Source organism: Festucalex cinctus, chromosome 12 (genome assembly GCF_051991245.1).
Source record: "Festucalex cinctus isolate MCC-2025b chromosome 12, RoL_Fcin_1.0, whole genome shotgun sequence".
Classification (NCBI taxonomy): domain Eukaryota; kingdom Metazoa; phylum Chordata; class Actinopteri; order Syngnathiformes; family Syngnathidae; genus Festucalex; species Festucalex cinctus.
Window position 1 is genome coordinate 10,633,884 of NC_135422.1, and position 14,838 is coordinate 10,648,721.

General features: G+C 38.0%; 1 protein-coding gene and 3 long non-coding RNA genes across 10 annotated transcripts; 2 read left to right on the forward strand and 2 right to left on the reverse strand.

Moving 5' to 3' along the window:
- Positions 1-605: 605 nt before the first annotated feature.
- On the forward strand, positions 606-1,536 carry LOC144031420 (uncharacterized). The gene is made up of 2 exons (XR_013287532.1): positions 606-1,014; positions 1,096-1,536. It is a non-coding gene; the product is annotated as an uncharacterized LOC144031420 (long non-coding RNA).
- Positions 1,537-1,911: 375 nt separating this feature from the next.
- LOC144031418 (uncharacterized) lies at positions 1,912-3,246 on the reverse strand. Its single transcript, XR_013287530.1, has 3 exons — positions 2,959-3,246; positions 2,310-2,543; positions 1,912-2,028 (listed from the first exon to the last, which is right to left on the reverse strand). It is a non-coding gene; the product is annotated as an uncharacterized LOC144031418 (long non-coding RNA).
- Positions 3,247-3,301: 55 nt separating this feature from the next.
- Positions 3,302-13,683, reverse strand: LOC144031419 (uncharacterized). The gene is made up of 4 exons (XR_013287531.1): positions 11,165-13,683; positions 6,835-8,481; positions 6,164-6,394; positions 3,302-5,890 (listed from the first exon to the last, which is right to left on the reverse strand). It is a non-coding gene; the product is annotated as an uncharacterized LOC144031419 (long non-coding RNA).
- On the forward strand, positions 3,743-14,646 carry dcdc2b (doublecortin domain containing 2B). Of its 7 annotated transcripts, none has more exons than XM_077538542.1 (16): positions 3,743-4,180; positions 4,354-4,973; positions 5,055-7,252; positions 8,163-8,455; positions 9,163-9,214; positions 10,829-10,899; positions 10,972-11,103; positions 11,194-11,328; positions 12,270-12,309; positions 12,793-12,858; positions 13,176-13,353; positions 13,455-13,564; positions 13,690-13,758; positions 13,842-13,922; positions 13,989-14,114; positions 14,410-14,646. In XM_077538542.1, the coding sequence occupies exons 4-16, from the start codon at positions 8,184-8,186 to the stop codon at positions 14,470-14,472; spliced, it is 1,395 nt and encodes a 464-aa protein (XP_077394668.1). In that variant the 5' UTR covers positions 3,743-4,180; positions 4,354-4,973; positions 5,055-7,252; positions 8,163-8,183; the 3' UTR covers positions 14,473-14,646. The 7 variants fall into 7 exon arrangements, with proteins under 7 accessions (XP_077394668.1, XP_077394669.1, XP_077394673.1 ...); XM_077538543.1 differs by having other exon boundaries at positions 3,743-3,917; XM_077538546.1 differs by lacking the exon at positions 3,743-4,180 and having other exon boundaries at positions 4,193-4,519; positions 4,887-4,973.
- The last annotated feature ends 192 nt before the right edge of the window (positions 14,647-14,838 follow it).

Genomic DNA, 14,838 nt, shown 5'->3' on the forward strand with positions numbered 1-14,838 from the left:
TTTTTTAGTTAAAAAAATAAATAAAAAATCTAATTATTTATGTATTGATTTTAAAGTACCCTAATGTATTAAAATGAAAATAAAGTATCATTTTATTCAAGAGATATTAAAAAGGGGGGTTGGATTATAAGCACGAGAAACTATAGGTCGCTTGCACATCGTAATGCATCATGGGAGTTTTTCCTTCGGGCGCCATATTGGGTGTCCGCCGGTTCACAAGGTACACTCGCGAGTTACACGGTAGAGCTTATCAACCTGATGTAATTTTCGCAGTATTTTCACGATTTACCGGAAGATCAAAAACAACGATACAGGCAGAAGGTGTCTCTGTGTGGCGGGATTGATCCTAATTACGTCCTGACCAAGGGTGATTTTTTTTTTGACGGAGAAAGCTTGCTGGCCAAATGTGACATCTCTGGACATCTTTCCCTACCTCGTGTTGACAACATGCTCCATAACACGCCAACAAATCCCTGGAGGCTTACAATTATTTTGTAAGCGGGTGGATACAGAGTGTAAACTTTAACATCGCATCAGAAGAAACGGTTGCTGTTGCACGTAAGTAAACCACATGGTGTTGGTAATTCTGCACACACAAATGTTGATTTGTTCTCAGGCTTCCTGTTATCATTGTGTTTACATGCACAGCTGGCTTTACCTGATGTGGTTTTTCTAATAATTTTATAACAGGCAAATATGGCAGAGCGTATAAGAATAAAAAGTAACTATGCACAGCCTCCCCGTGGCTTAATTAAATTTAATGCTACCCTTTCACTAGTTACATGTTACTTAATCAACTTATTCTAAATGGTTAAGGTTAACCACTCTCAGAGGACGTATTTTTAGTTTCAGTTTCCAGTACAATAAAACGTGTTCATGGTAACTACTGAGCATACTGACAGCTTTTCTTATGATCTCACGGTTAAGGAGGCTGTCACAACACCCAATTTCTGTCTGGTGCCAGATGGCAACAATTCCCATCACTTGTCACGACAACACCAATATTATTACCAGGTATGTATGGCTTTACTTTTTGTAGTTTATTATTTAATTCTATGTTTCATATTTTCATTACAATGTTTGTAATATTTTCAGATTCAGGCACAGATGAGTTTAACTGGATGGGACTTCTGCGACTTTGTGGTGTGGACAAAGTGTGATTGAGCGAGTCCACCCAGATCGCTCGTTTTGGCCAGCTGGAAAAGCCAGAGTTTTTTTTCCCAAAATCCCCTCCTTACCTGAACTGCTCGGGAGAGCAGTTACTAGATCAGCAGTGGACTTCCAGTGTTCCTGCTCAGCCGCTGTCACCTACCACTTGCTCATGTACTTCAAAGATGCGGAGTAAAGTAGTTTTTTTGTGCTGCAGCACATTGTAAAATCAAATGATATCACTTGAAGTGTGCCAATCTAGACTGCCTTTTGGAAGTCTAGATTGGCACAGTGGACAGTGGTTTTGTGACAAGTGTGAAACAAGGATTATTGGGAAAACTGTAACAGTACTGGTACTTGTCTTACATTAAACAAATTTAAAAGAGAGCAACTTTTTCCTCTGTACATAGCATAATGAAAGTCATTGCATACCCCATCAACATTACATCATACCGTCATACTCTTAAAATAATGGCCTAATATTTTGACACAAATTATCAACCCTCGTGAGGATAAGCAGTAAGGAATTTTAATGTAAATATCTCAGGATGGTAGGCACCTGTGCTAAAATAAACTGCATTAATTAACAGTTCAATTTTATCCCTGAAATTACTACATCTAATCATTATTCACTTCATTTTTTGTGCTTTTAGAAATAATAGAGATTTATGCCATTACTTTAAGAGGGACCATATTGCCATATTGAGTCAAATCCTGTCATTTGTATTATGTATAGCTTTGTAAACAAACCCAACAATAGAATTTGTATATTCGCTGCCTTTATTAGCGCCAAACAAACAGTCGCATGTTGTCCTCCTTCAATGCTCGCCTTCGTTTCCATCATGTCATTGGCAATCAAGTCGGTGTGGCATGAGATCCCTAAAGAAATAATAAATAATAATAAAAAAAAAAGATCACAAAAAAATACATACCAGTAATAGGTTTAATATAGTACAGTAGTATAGTTTTTTTGTCAGTGTAAAAGAAATGTACACATTTTGTTGCATTTTTTAATGTATGAACATTGCTACAGGCAAATACTTGTTTCTATAAACACTTCCAAATGTCTCTAAAATATAAGGTGCGTGTACACACACAAACAAACACATACATTCACTCATGCATACAATATATCATGTAATGAATTCTGAGTGGCATACCAGAGTCAATGATGTCAGCAGTACTTGAGGGTACAGGTTACTGGAGCCATCTGGCTGCATAACTGCAACAAACTCTCTGCCACTTCCGAGTCGTCTTTTCTTTGCTTGTCTCTCCTGTGCACGTTCATATCTTGGCACCGACTGGGCTGAGACATAGATGTTGTAACTTGGGACCCAACTTTAATGTTGGAGCCCAGTCGGGATGATTGGACAGAAAAACGGGCGCAGGGCGACCTGTTAAAATAAACAAATATATAAACAAATACAATATGGAAAGACTGGTTATTTTACCGCAGTAGGGTGGCCGTGAATAAGTTCTTTAGCATGATGTGTAGGCTACCGGGGTCTGTTTACTTGCATCACCCCCTTCTGTCTCTTTTTTCCAAGTTTACATTTTGCCACCAAAAAACATGTTATCGGCATTAAAAGCCCAAGACTAATCAATCCAATTTCAGCAGTAAACACTTTGCACTGGCACTACTTGGGTGAAAATGTTCGATGTTAGCTTTCGGCTAACGTCCGCTAACCAGCTTGTACTACCGAACTTGCTTGCTCATGAATCCAAAACATAAGCAACTTGCCCATATATGGGCGGTCGAAACGTTATTAATCCTTATGCATTAAATTAAATAAAGGTAAACAAGCTTACCGCTCACAAAGTGATCGCTGCACACACGAGCCCAAAGTAACGACTTCCCTCCGGAGTCCGCACTCCTCTGTCTCCAGGCCCTGGTTCCTAATTATTTTCGGAATTCGGAAAAAAGACCGACCATTTTCCCCCTTGGCTTTGTTCGAACAGCCAACGATGCAGCAACAATGTACAATTTTAAACGCAGAAAACAAACGTGATAGATACGTGTTAGACCGAATCGCTACGTAAATGGAGGCCACCCAGCATGGCGACTACGAGAAATCCGAGGCGGAAGTGACGACATGTGCAAGCGACCTATACCCTAATTTTCATTTCAGTGACTGACGATGTTATGGCAGACAGACATAATAGATTCAATGCATTTTTTTCCAATTCAAAAAATGTATTTCAGTCTTTAAAAGAAAAATAAAAGGGGACAGAAAGTAAAACTTGTGATATCTGCTCCTAATCAACACACATAAAAAATCAACACAAAATAAATGACAGCAAACAGTCAAGACGCTTTCAAAGTAACAAACAAAATAATTGCATATGTTTACATCTACATTAATTATTAATGTCATGGAAAGTTAATATTCATAATCTAATGTACAATTGTGATTTTTTTTTTACACAACTTCCATCACATATCTGACCATTGATTACAATGTTGTTGCAATTAGAGCAAATACGATCAAACGTTCTGATTCTGGATCAGCCTCCAACACAGGAACCGACCAACTCATCCACCTCGCACCCCCCACCCACCCTGTGTGTCCCTTTTGTTGTGGTTGCTGCCAGTGGTTTGGCTCAGAAGCCACTCACTTGCTAGCTGCGTTGTCATAGCAACCAGGAAATACACAAGGTTGTCGACTCTTGTGTTGTGTGTGTGCGCGTGTGTGTCAGTGGGAGAAGAAGAACGGGTGCTTGTACTATCACTACTACCACACAGAGGGGATTCATCTCTTCATTTTGTGGTGTGTATCCGCATAGTGTGTGTGTGCGCGATTTCTGTAGAAATTGTGTGTGAATACTGAAGAGCTAAAGTAAAAAGGATTTGGGAATTTTGAGTATGGTCTGAATTAGTGAAAGGGTTTGCAGTTGGAACGGCTTGAATTGTTCAAGGAATGCGGAAGGTCAAGGTAAATGTGTGAAATCTCGAATAGGTCGCTTGCACATCGTAATGCATCATGGGAGTTTTTCCTTCGGGCGCCATATTGGGTGTCCGCCGGTTCACAAGGTACACTCGCGAGTTACACGGTAGAGCTTATCAACCTGATGTAATTTTCGCAGTATTTTCACGATTTACCGGAAGATCAAAAACAACGATACAGGCAGAAGGTGTCTCTGTGTGGCGGGATTGATCCTAATTACGTCCTGACCAAGGGTGATTTTTTTTTTTGACGGAGAAAGCTTGCTGGCCAAATGTGACATCTCTGGACATCTTTCCCTACCTCGTGTTGACAACATGCTCCATAACACGCCAACAAATCCCTGGAGGCTTACAATTATTTTGTAAGCGGGTGGATACAGAGTGTAAACTTTAACATCGCATCAGAAGAAACGGTTGCTGTTGCACGTAAGTAAACCACATGGTGTTGGTAATTCTGCACACAAAAATGTTGATTTGTTCTCAGGCTTCCTGTTATCATTGTGTTTACATGCACAGCTGGGTTTACCTGATGTGGTTTTTCTAACAATTTTATAACAGGCAAATATGGCAGAGCGTATAAGAATAAAAAGTAACTATGCACAGCCTCCCCGTGGCTTAATTAAATTTAATGCTACCCTTTCACTAGTTACATGTTACTTAATCAACTTATTCTAAATGGTTAAGGTTAACCACTCAGAGGACGTATTTTTAGTTTCAGTTTCCAGTACAATAAAACGTGTTCATGGTAACTACTGAGCATACTGACAGCTTTTCTTATGATCTCACGGTTAAGGAGGCTGTCACAACACCCAATTTCTGTCTGGTGCCGGATGGCAACAATTCCCATCACTTGTCACGACAACACCAATATTATTACCAGGTATGTATGGCTTTACTTTTTGTAGTTTATTATTTAATTCTATGTTTCATATTTTCATTACAATGTTTGTAATATTTTCAGATTCAGGCACAGATGAGTTTAACTGGACGGACTTCTGCGACTTTGTGGTGTGGACAAAGTGTGATTGAGCGAGTCCACCCAGATCGCTCGTTTTGGCCAGTTGGAAAAGCCAGAGTTTTTTTTCCCAAAATCCCCTCCTTACCTGAACTGCTCGGGAGAGCATTTACTAGATCAGCAGTGGACTTCCAGTGTTCCTGCTCAGCCGCTGTCACCTACCACTTGCTCATGTACTTCAAAGATGCGGAATAAAGTAGTTTTTTGTGCTGCAGCAGATTGTAAAATCAAATGATATCACTTGAAGTGTGCCAATCTAGACTGCCAAAAGGACAGTGGTTTTGTGACAAGTGTGAAACAAGGATTATTGGGAAAACTGAAACACAGTACTGGTACTTGTCTTACATTAAACAAATTTAAAGGAGAGCAACTTTTTCCTCTGTACATAGCATAATGAAAGTCATTGCGTACCCCCTCAACATTACATCATACCGTCATCTCAGGATGGTAGGCACCTGTGCTAAAATAAACTACATTAATTAACGGTTCAGTTTTATCCCTGAAATTACTACATCTAATCATTATTCACTTCATTTTTTGTGCTTTTAGAAATAATAGAGATTTATGCCATTACTTTAAGAGGGACCATATTGCACATTGAGTCAAATCCTGTCATTTGTATTATGTATAGCTTTGTAAACAAACCCAACAATAGAATTTGTATAATCGCTGCCTTTATTAGCGCCAAACAAACAGTCGCATGTTGTCCTCCTCCAATGCTTTGATGCTCGCCTTCGTTTCCATCATGTCATTGACAATCAAGTCGGTGTGGCATGAGATCCCTAAAGAAAAAAATTAATAAATAAATCACAAAAAAAATACGGTACCAGTAATAGGTTTAATATAGTAAAGTAGTATAGTTTTTTTGTCAGTGTAAAAGAAATGTACACATTTTGTTGCATTTTTTAATGTATGAACATTGCTACAGGCAAATACTTATTTCTATAAACACTTCCAAATGTCTCTAAAATATAAGGTGCGTGTACACACACAAACAAACACATACATTCACTCATGCATACAATATATCATGTAATGAATTCTGAGTGGCATACCAGAGTCAATGATGTCAGCAGGACTTGAGGGTACAGGTTACTGGAGCCATCTGGCTGCATAACTGCAACAATCTCTGCCACTTCGAGTCGTCTTTTCTTTGCTTGTCTCTCCTGTGCACGTTCATATCTTGGCACCGACTGGGCTGAGACATAGATGTTGTAACTTGGGACCCAACTTTAATGTTGGAGCCCAGTCGGGATGATTGGACAGAAAAACGGGCGCAGGGCGACCTGTTAAAATAAACAAATATATAAACAAATAAAATATGGAAAGACTGGTTATTTTACTGCAGTAGGGTGGCCGTGAATAAGTTCTTTAGCATGATGTGTAGGCTACCGGGTTCTGTTTTCTTGCATCACCCCCGGGGGTCTGTTTTCTTGCATCAGCCCCTTCTGTCTCTTTTTTTTCCAAGTTTACATTTTGCCACCAAAAAAACATGCTATCGGCATTAAAAGCCCAAGACTAATCAATCCAATTTCAGCAGTAAACACTTTGCACTGGCACTACTTGGGTGAAAATGTTCGATGTTAGCTTTCGGCTAACGTCCGCTAGCCAGCTTGTACTACCGAACTTGCTTGCTCATGAATCCAAAACATAAGCAACTTGCCCATATATGGGCGGTCGAAACGTTATTAATCCTCATGCATTAAATAAAGGTAAACAAGCTTACCGCTCACAAAGTGATCGCTGCACACACGAGCCCAAAGTAACGACTTCCCTCCGGAGTCCGCACTCCTGTCTCCAGGCCCTGGTTCCTAATTATTTTCGGAATTCGGAAAAAAAGACCGACCATTTTCCCCCTTGGCTTTGTTCGAACAGCCAACGATGCAGCAACAATGTACCATTTTAAACGCAGACAACAAACGTGATAGATACGTGTTTAGACCGAATCGCTACGTAAATGGAGGCCACCCAGCATGGCGACTACGAGAAATCCGAGGCGGAAGTGACGACATGTGCAAGCGACCTATAGTTCTTGCACAACACTTAATTTTGAATGGAAAAGATGAGGATTGTTTTGTTTTTTGTTTTTGTTTTTAAACGTGAGTCTCAGGATGGTTTGACCTAATCACTAAACATAAAAGGAGGTAAATTTGTAAAATGTGATTTATTTGGTGATTGATTTTATTGTTAAAAAAAAGGTGCAATTTGGTGAATGTGGAATACTGTAGTTACTAGTTCTAAAGATGTTCTGATGAAAACCTTGAATTTGACGTTAGATGATGAGGAACCTATTATTATTATTAAGGACTCCTTCACTGGACTTTTTTTGAGTGGGTATAAAAATGCGGGGAAGGTGGTATTTTTTGGTATAATAATACTAATAAAGTTTGCGGGTATAGAACTAGACAATGACATTTCTGTAGAAATTCCGTGTGAATGCTAAAAAAAAAAAAAATGAACCGAAATGCTGCGGAAATCATATTGAAATGTAGAATGTGAGACTTGGAATAGTTTTAGTCAGTCAATAAATCTGGAAGGAGGCGGTAAATATATGACATTTGCCTAAATTTGGGGGGGTTATTTTTAAATTTTAGGCATTTGGGGAATAGGAATAGTTCCCAAGATGTGTTGAATAAATTGAATATTTGGTTTGAATCAGTCAAGAATTGTAGAAAGTGGCTAATATGTCAAATATGTCTTTGATCTGGGATTTTATTTTGTTATTTTTTTGAAAGTGTGGAATTTGAGGAACGTGGGAAATAGTACCTAATATTTAGCTCAGCACTGAGTTTGGAATGGGAAAGATGAGGGTTTTCCTACGTGGAAAATGTGGAATTGTGAAAAACTGGGAATTCTGGAATATAGAAAACAATATCCAACATGTCCTGGTTTAATATGAATGAATGCTGAATACCGAAAATGAATCATAATGAACATTTGAAATTGGAATGATTTCAATTGGTGGAATTGTGTAAGTCGTAGACCAAAGAAAGATTTTTGGTGTACAATGACATACAATACATGTGAATGTTCTTCCATTCGTGTCTTGTGCAGTAGCAGTAGTAGGGTACCAAGATGGCCGCCACCACAGCGCAACCCCCGGTAAAGAGCGTGGTGGTGTACAGGAACGGTGACCCGTTCTTTAGCGGCCGCCGGTTTGTGATCAACCAGCGGCAGGTGTCCTCCATGGAGGCCTTCCTTAACGAGGTGACCCACAATATTGGGGCCTCACTGGCTGTCAGGACCCTGTACACCCCCAGGCAGGGCCACAAGGTCGCCGACCTCCACGACTTGCAGACGGGGGCCCAGTATGTTGCCGCCGGTTTTGAGAAGTTCAAGAAACTGGAGTAAGTAGCAGTGAAGCTTTAGTCGTCTGTTGAGAGTAAAAATACTTTGTTATTGTGGATTTTTCTGGTATCTCTATAGTATTTAACAACTTTTTATTTGTAAGCAGTCATTATATAGCATTAGCAATTTTTTGTTAGCCAGTTCACTAATCTTAGCTAAGTTGTGGGAACACTGTTTTGAGAGCATTAAAGTTGAACCAACGCTAGCTAGTTCTTTAACATCAACATGAAACATATAACAGGATTTAGTTGTCAAAATATAAGGATGGACACGTATTATATATTAAAATATTAAAGAAAGAGAATTACGCTATCTGCTACTTTAATGCTAACAAACAAAGCAAAACTCCACAGACAAATATGCTAACAACTAGCATCTATGTAACTGTGTTGTTATCGACACAGTCACTTGCAATGAAGGAGAAAGTGTGAGGAAAACTGTTTAATTATTTTTGTTTATATGCAATCCAATTTTTGTGTGTAATATTACAGTATAGCATATGGCATTTTTCTCATTAAAAACACATTGAAACATTGTTTATTTTGTATGTTTGTCTTTTTACTCATGTACAGGAGTTAAATTTGCACATATAAATTTAGAAGTCTTTTTAAAATATGCATCAACGTATGAGTAGGCTACTTGTGACACTTCTGCTCATTTATATTGATGAGCTTTTTTGTTGTTTGTTTGTCCTCCCATGATGCAGCTACGTCAACACGGGTGTGAAAAAGCAGCCGGCAGCACGTGAAGACACTCAGGTAGGCCGGCTCATCTTTCTTATTAAACATTTTACCTTTAAGGGCCACTGCTCAGTCCATTACTTATTTATCCAAGTAAGTCTAACTACAGGAATGCACCAGTGGACCCCCTACCCAGTCAACAAGGACAAAAATAGACCCTACAACACATCGATGTTCATTTTGATTGCTGATTAATCCTGCCTTGAAGCATTTAGGGTAAAATGGAATTATGGATTCATGACTCAACTAGTTTGATGTCCAGTGAGCAGCTATTCTCAATTGTGCGCTAAGGAATCACTTTATAGATATTCAGACTGTGCAAAATGTTAGCTGTTTTAAAAAGTCATTTGTATTTAATTAAGAAAAAAACAAAGTTGTATTGTTACATAAAAAAAAGGCATATTTGGAGGAAAATTCTTCATGCTACAATATTAAACTGAAACTTGAGAATAAAATAATAGTATAAATAAAATTCAGAAAGTTGCAGGACACACACATTGTAATGTTACAACTTACAAGTATAGAGCTGTAATTATGCAAGAAACAGCTCATAATATGAAGATAAAGTTGGGTTTATGTCTTAGAAAACAAAACAAAACGTATTGTTTCATGAATAAATTTATTGTTACAAGAATAAAGGTCTCCCAAGAGGAGAACATTTCAATGTTACAAAATGGAAATCATATTTTATTATTAAAATATTTTTCTTTTGAACACCGTAATGTTACAAGATGGTTGTACGATGTTGCAAAACTGAAGAGAATATTGTAAAGTCATAATTTAGTCGTATGATGTCACTTGACTAATGCGCTAATGTTATGTGAATACAGTCTCGTAATATTTGGATAAAGTTGTATTTTGTATTTAAAAAAAAAAACAAAAAACAATGTTGCAAGAAAATGTCATAATGTTACAACAATAGTTCTCCTCCCCAGAATAAGTTTATAATATTGCTGAATTTAAAAAAAAGTTGAATGCCGCAAGAATTCATTTCATATTACGACAATAGATTTTTTTTTAAATTTATTATTATTATTATTATTATTATTTAAAAAAAAAATTGAAAAATGTAATGTTACTACCGTACATAGTCATGTGATTTTAAGAGATTGAAGCTTTAATGTGGAATAAAGTTGTAATTTTTTTTTTTTTTGTATAGTGGTGCTAGGTTTGGGGCTTTTCTTTAAGGTGGTGGTTCAAGCTGGCTAATGTTGATGTTAGCTAGATATGTGGCCAAGCAAGTTGATTACGACTGAGCCAAGTTGTAAACAAGGCACAAGTCTTGCTAATGCTAACACAACACACTGTACCGCGGCACGTTCGGTGTTGCCTCAACTGACTTCAGAGCGTATTTCTGAAGGCGCCCGAAGACTGGACATGCCAGAGTACTGTAGCAGTCTAGCTAACCGACGTGCCTACATGGCGGCCATGTTGGGAGGGAAAACGTTTCCATTAAAGGCCATGCACTGACATTGAAATTAAGTAGTGAATTGCTTGGAGAGTCAAGTATTTTATGTGGTGTTAGTTGGTGTAAAATGTTTGCTTTGACACTTAATACTGTACACATAAAATTGTGTATCAAACTGTTGCACTTGATGGAAACATTGCTTATTAGTGGACTGTCCCCCACAGGCAAAAATAATCCAGAGGCCCATCGTGTCAGCCAAATGGAGGAAGTTTGTTCCAGTGCCATGCATTATACAGTAAGACAAAACTTGTCCGATCACATACAGCTACTCAAAGTACTTGCATGACGCGTTTATGTAATATTTCAGCGTTTTCCGCAATGGGGACCTCCTGTGTCCACCCTTCCGATTCATCATACCTCGCAGCATGCAGCGGGACCTAGAGCAGATCCTCAGCATGGTTACCGACAAGGTCAGCTTACGGACCGGAGCCGTGCGGAGGTCAGTTTAAAAAAAAAAAAAAAAAAAAAAAAAAACGTAGGCAGTGTAGTAATAACTGGACCTGATCTGACCGCTGCGTGACTCTGTCAGGTTGTGTTCTGTGGAGGGGGCCACGGTGACCTCGGCGGGGGAGCTGGAGACCGGACGCTGTTATGTTGCCGTGGGAACCGAGAGGTTCAAGAAGCTCCCGTATGTGGAGCTGCTGGTCTCGAAAGCCACAGAGAAGTACTGAACTGTTATGTCAGAGTTCTGTCAGAGACCTAATTTTCAAAAGCATGACATTTCAACGGATTTAATTGTAACTTATCAAATCTCAAATATTTTATGAGGCAATCCGTCCTTTCATTGAAGAATAAAAACATAAACATTATATTAATCATTTCCAACACACATTTAAAAAACTATATTTTTTTAAAAATGGACAAAAATGCAATCAAAAAATACCAACAAAAAGCATTCAATTTGCTATATAGTTCTGGATGGGATGCATGCACAAGTGTTGCTTTAAAAAAATATGCAGTGACGCCTTGAGATACGACTTTAAATCATTCTGTGATCATGCTCATGTTTCCATACTCTATTTTCTACTTTATATAAACAGAGAAATAACAGAAAAAATAATAATAAACAAAGAATAGTACTACTTCTACTACTGTTATGTAACTCAGTAAAATTTAATATTAGACATTTTTCATAAAGAATATATTGTATCCATTCAACTATTTTTATATTATCTGTCCTGTGTTCTGTTCAAATATCCGTTGCTTCTAAAACCACAACTATCGATTAAATCCATTTGCATGGCAATGACATTTTGTATTGATTGCTAAGGGGACTTTTTCTCAGACAAAGCTGTGTGGTTGTTTTAAATACTTGGGGTTTGTGTGTGTGTGTGTGTGTGTGTGTGTGTGTGTGTGTGTGTTTAGTTTGACAAAAAGTTTTAAATGGGAGTGACGTTTAAACAGCTTTTGGCCTCCTTTTTGGTGAATTATTTGCCGTTTGCCAAACTGTTGCATGGTTATTGTGAAGTGAGCTGAACTGAGTTCCTATAAAGAGCCAAGCTCCAATTCGGTAAAATCAATTAATTAATTTCCATAAAAAACAAAAAACAAAAAAAAAACGGATGTGTTGTTGTCACATGACATTGTTTTTGCCCCTATTTATAGGTATTACCCAGGAAAGAGACGGACACTGAGGAGAAACGTGGTAAATATCAATTTTTTTTTAACCAGCATGTCCTAAAAGAACGCAAATGTTACAATGAGGATTATTATTCACAATAACGTACGGTATCTCACAAGTCAGTACACATCCTCACATTTATTTATTAATTTTTTTCAAATACTTGATTATTTACCATATTGTGATCATCAGTTTTTAATAAAAATGAGCATTCTAAACTTCAACCACAGAACCTTTTTTTTTTTTAACAAAGTAACTTTCTTTCACGTTTCATTATTTAACTGTATACATACTGTTAACATTCTAATAATTCTGTTTAATTATATTGACGTTGATCGCTTTCTTTGTTGCCATTACCTTTCACCACCCTCCATTTGATCCAAGTATGGTTCCATGCGCAATTAATTAAAGGTTACTACTCCTAAGATTTTTGATTTTCTTTTATAAAGCAACTCTGCAAAAAGTCATTGTCAATCAGTCAATGTGTTTTTGTTATTTTTGTTGTAGAACAGGAAGGAAGGAAGCGGTCCAGGAGACCAATGTAGTGACTCGGCTCTGCTCAACTCTCCAGAGGTAAAACCACATATAGGCTACACTGTATATAAAAATATAGTAGGGATGCAGAATTTATCTGAAATTCATTTTTGCGAGTCATCCATGTCCTGAAGTATGATAGCAGCCCCACTATCCCACTATGTCCTGTTGACAGACCTTGTAAATAAAAATGTCAAATTTTGTTTTATTTCTCCATAAATTTCAAAGGGTTTCAAGGTTTTTTTTGTGTTGTTTTTTATTACGCAAATGTAAGAAAAGACATTTTTGCCCCATGTTTTTCTACTGTATCTACATCGGTACATCACCCATGCCCCCTCAATGTCCAACACTATCAGTCAGACGAGCGTCGGGTGAAGTCGACGGGTTATGAAGCTGCCGCCGCACAGCAGCAGCAGCACTGGACAGACGTGAGAAGAGACCCGAGAGCGGACGACAACTCTGTACACTTCAGCAAGCCTGTCAGGATTCACAAAGCCAGAGGAACGCCGAGACCTCCCCACAGCAACGGACCCGGTCAGGACCATCGGCACCAGCGCACATACTCGCCATCATTTCTCAGCTAAATCTTATATCTCGTTATTTTAATTAATTATTCTTATTTTGTTTTGCTGAAGTCTATCGTGCCGTCTTCAAGCCGGGAGCACGGAGGAGGAGGGAGGAGGTCAGAGGAGCTGAGGAGGTGCAGGAGGATGAGAATACAGCTACAGAATTTCCTGTTGATCAGGTTGACTATGAATATACTATTTGATTAATTAAATTGATTTATTGACACTCATTAAATTATGTACTTAGTAAATTGTCTAGTAAGTGTATTTTTTTGTAACTGTAAAATGTTCTTTTATCCTAAAGAGGGTGGCAGAAATAGTGGAGGATGAGGAACTAAACAACACATATGACGCTGTTCATGGCACACTGACGGTACACTCAATAAACAAGCAATCTATTAAAAATTGGTTTTTGCATTACAAGGCCCAAAACATTATATTTTTGCCGTCTTAAAGTTGCTGCCATCCGAGCAAGATGAAGCAGAACAGACGGCGATCATACAAAGCACAGAAGAGGAGTTTAACACTGAAAATTTGGTACACACACATTTTGGGGGCTAACTTCCTGCATTGTGGGTCTAACGTGAGTGTTTTGTTTTAAAGGAGCCTGAACTCAACAAGATGAATTTGAACACTCCCAATTCTCACAGAGAAATTCAGGGAAATACTTTGGAGGAAAAGACAAGCGTAACTATGTGTGGTCCGCATACCACCAGGCCCCCTCTAGTGGTACGTGAAAGAATCACTGCTCGAGTACAGTTCAGTTGTATTTTTACGTTCTATACTTTTGAATTGAATAATTTTTTATTCAAACAATTTTACAATGGCTTAGTTACAATATTATTATTTTTTTTTGTCTCGATTTTTGATGAGTGACACTACTTTACTAATATATTTAAATGTTTGGTCATGATAGTGTACTTGGAGAGCAACGCAGTATTCTTTGCTGATATTTGGGGTAGAAAGTTTGAGAAGAATTATCATATCAGGGCTCAAAACCAAATCGACTTTTGTTTTTTTACAGGAAGGTCCAAAAAGAGCACAGAACCACCACCAGGGAGAAGATCGAATTGAAGAACCATCATAACCACTCTCTTGATTTGCCTTCGTTAAACTGTAATAAAGAGCCAAGTAATGTTATTAATTTTTCATGACGAAAAGTCCATTTAAAAAAAAAAAAACCTTCGAACTTAGTTCATGCAAAGAAATAATTTCAGGAAAGTCTGAATGGGGTGGGGAGAATTAAACATATTTGATTGTATTTTTAGTGAGATTTATTTGGATGCAGATGCACAATATTACACACACAATGCACAATATTTTGATGTCGCACAATTTTGATGACATCATCCGAACATTATTACCTCAGCCAAGCAGGAAAGGTAAAGGTATCGTATCAAACAGTATTTGTTGATTTTATTTCAGGGTGCGGGAAAATGCTGCCGGGTTAACA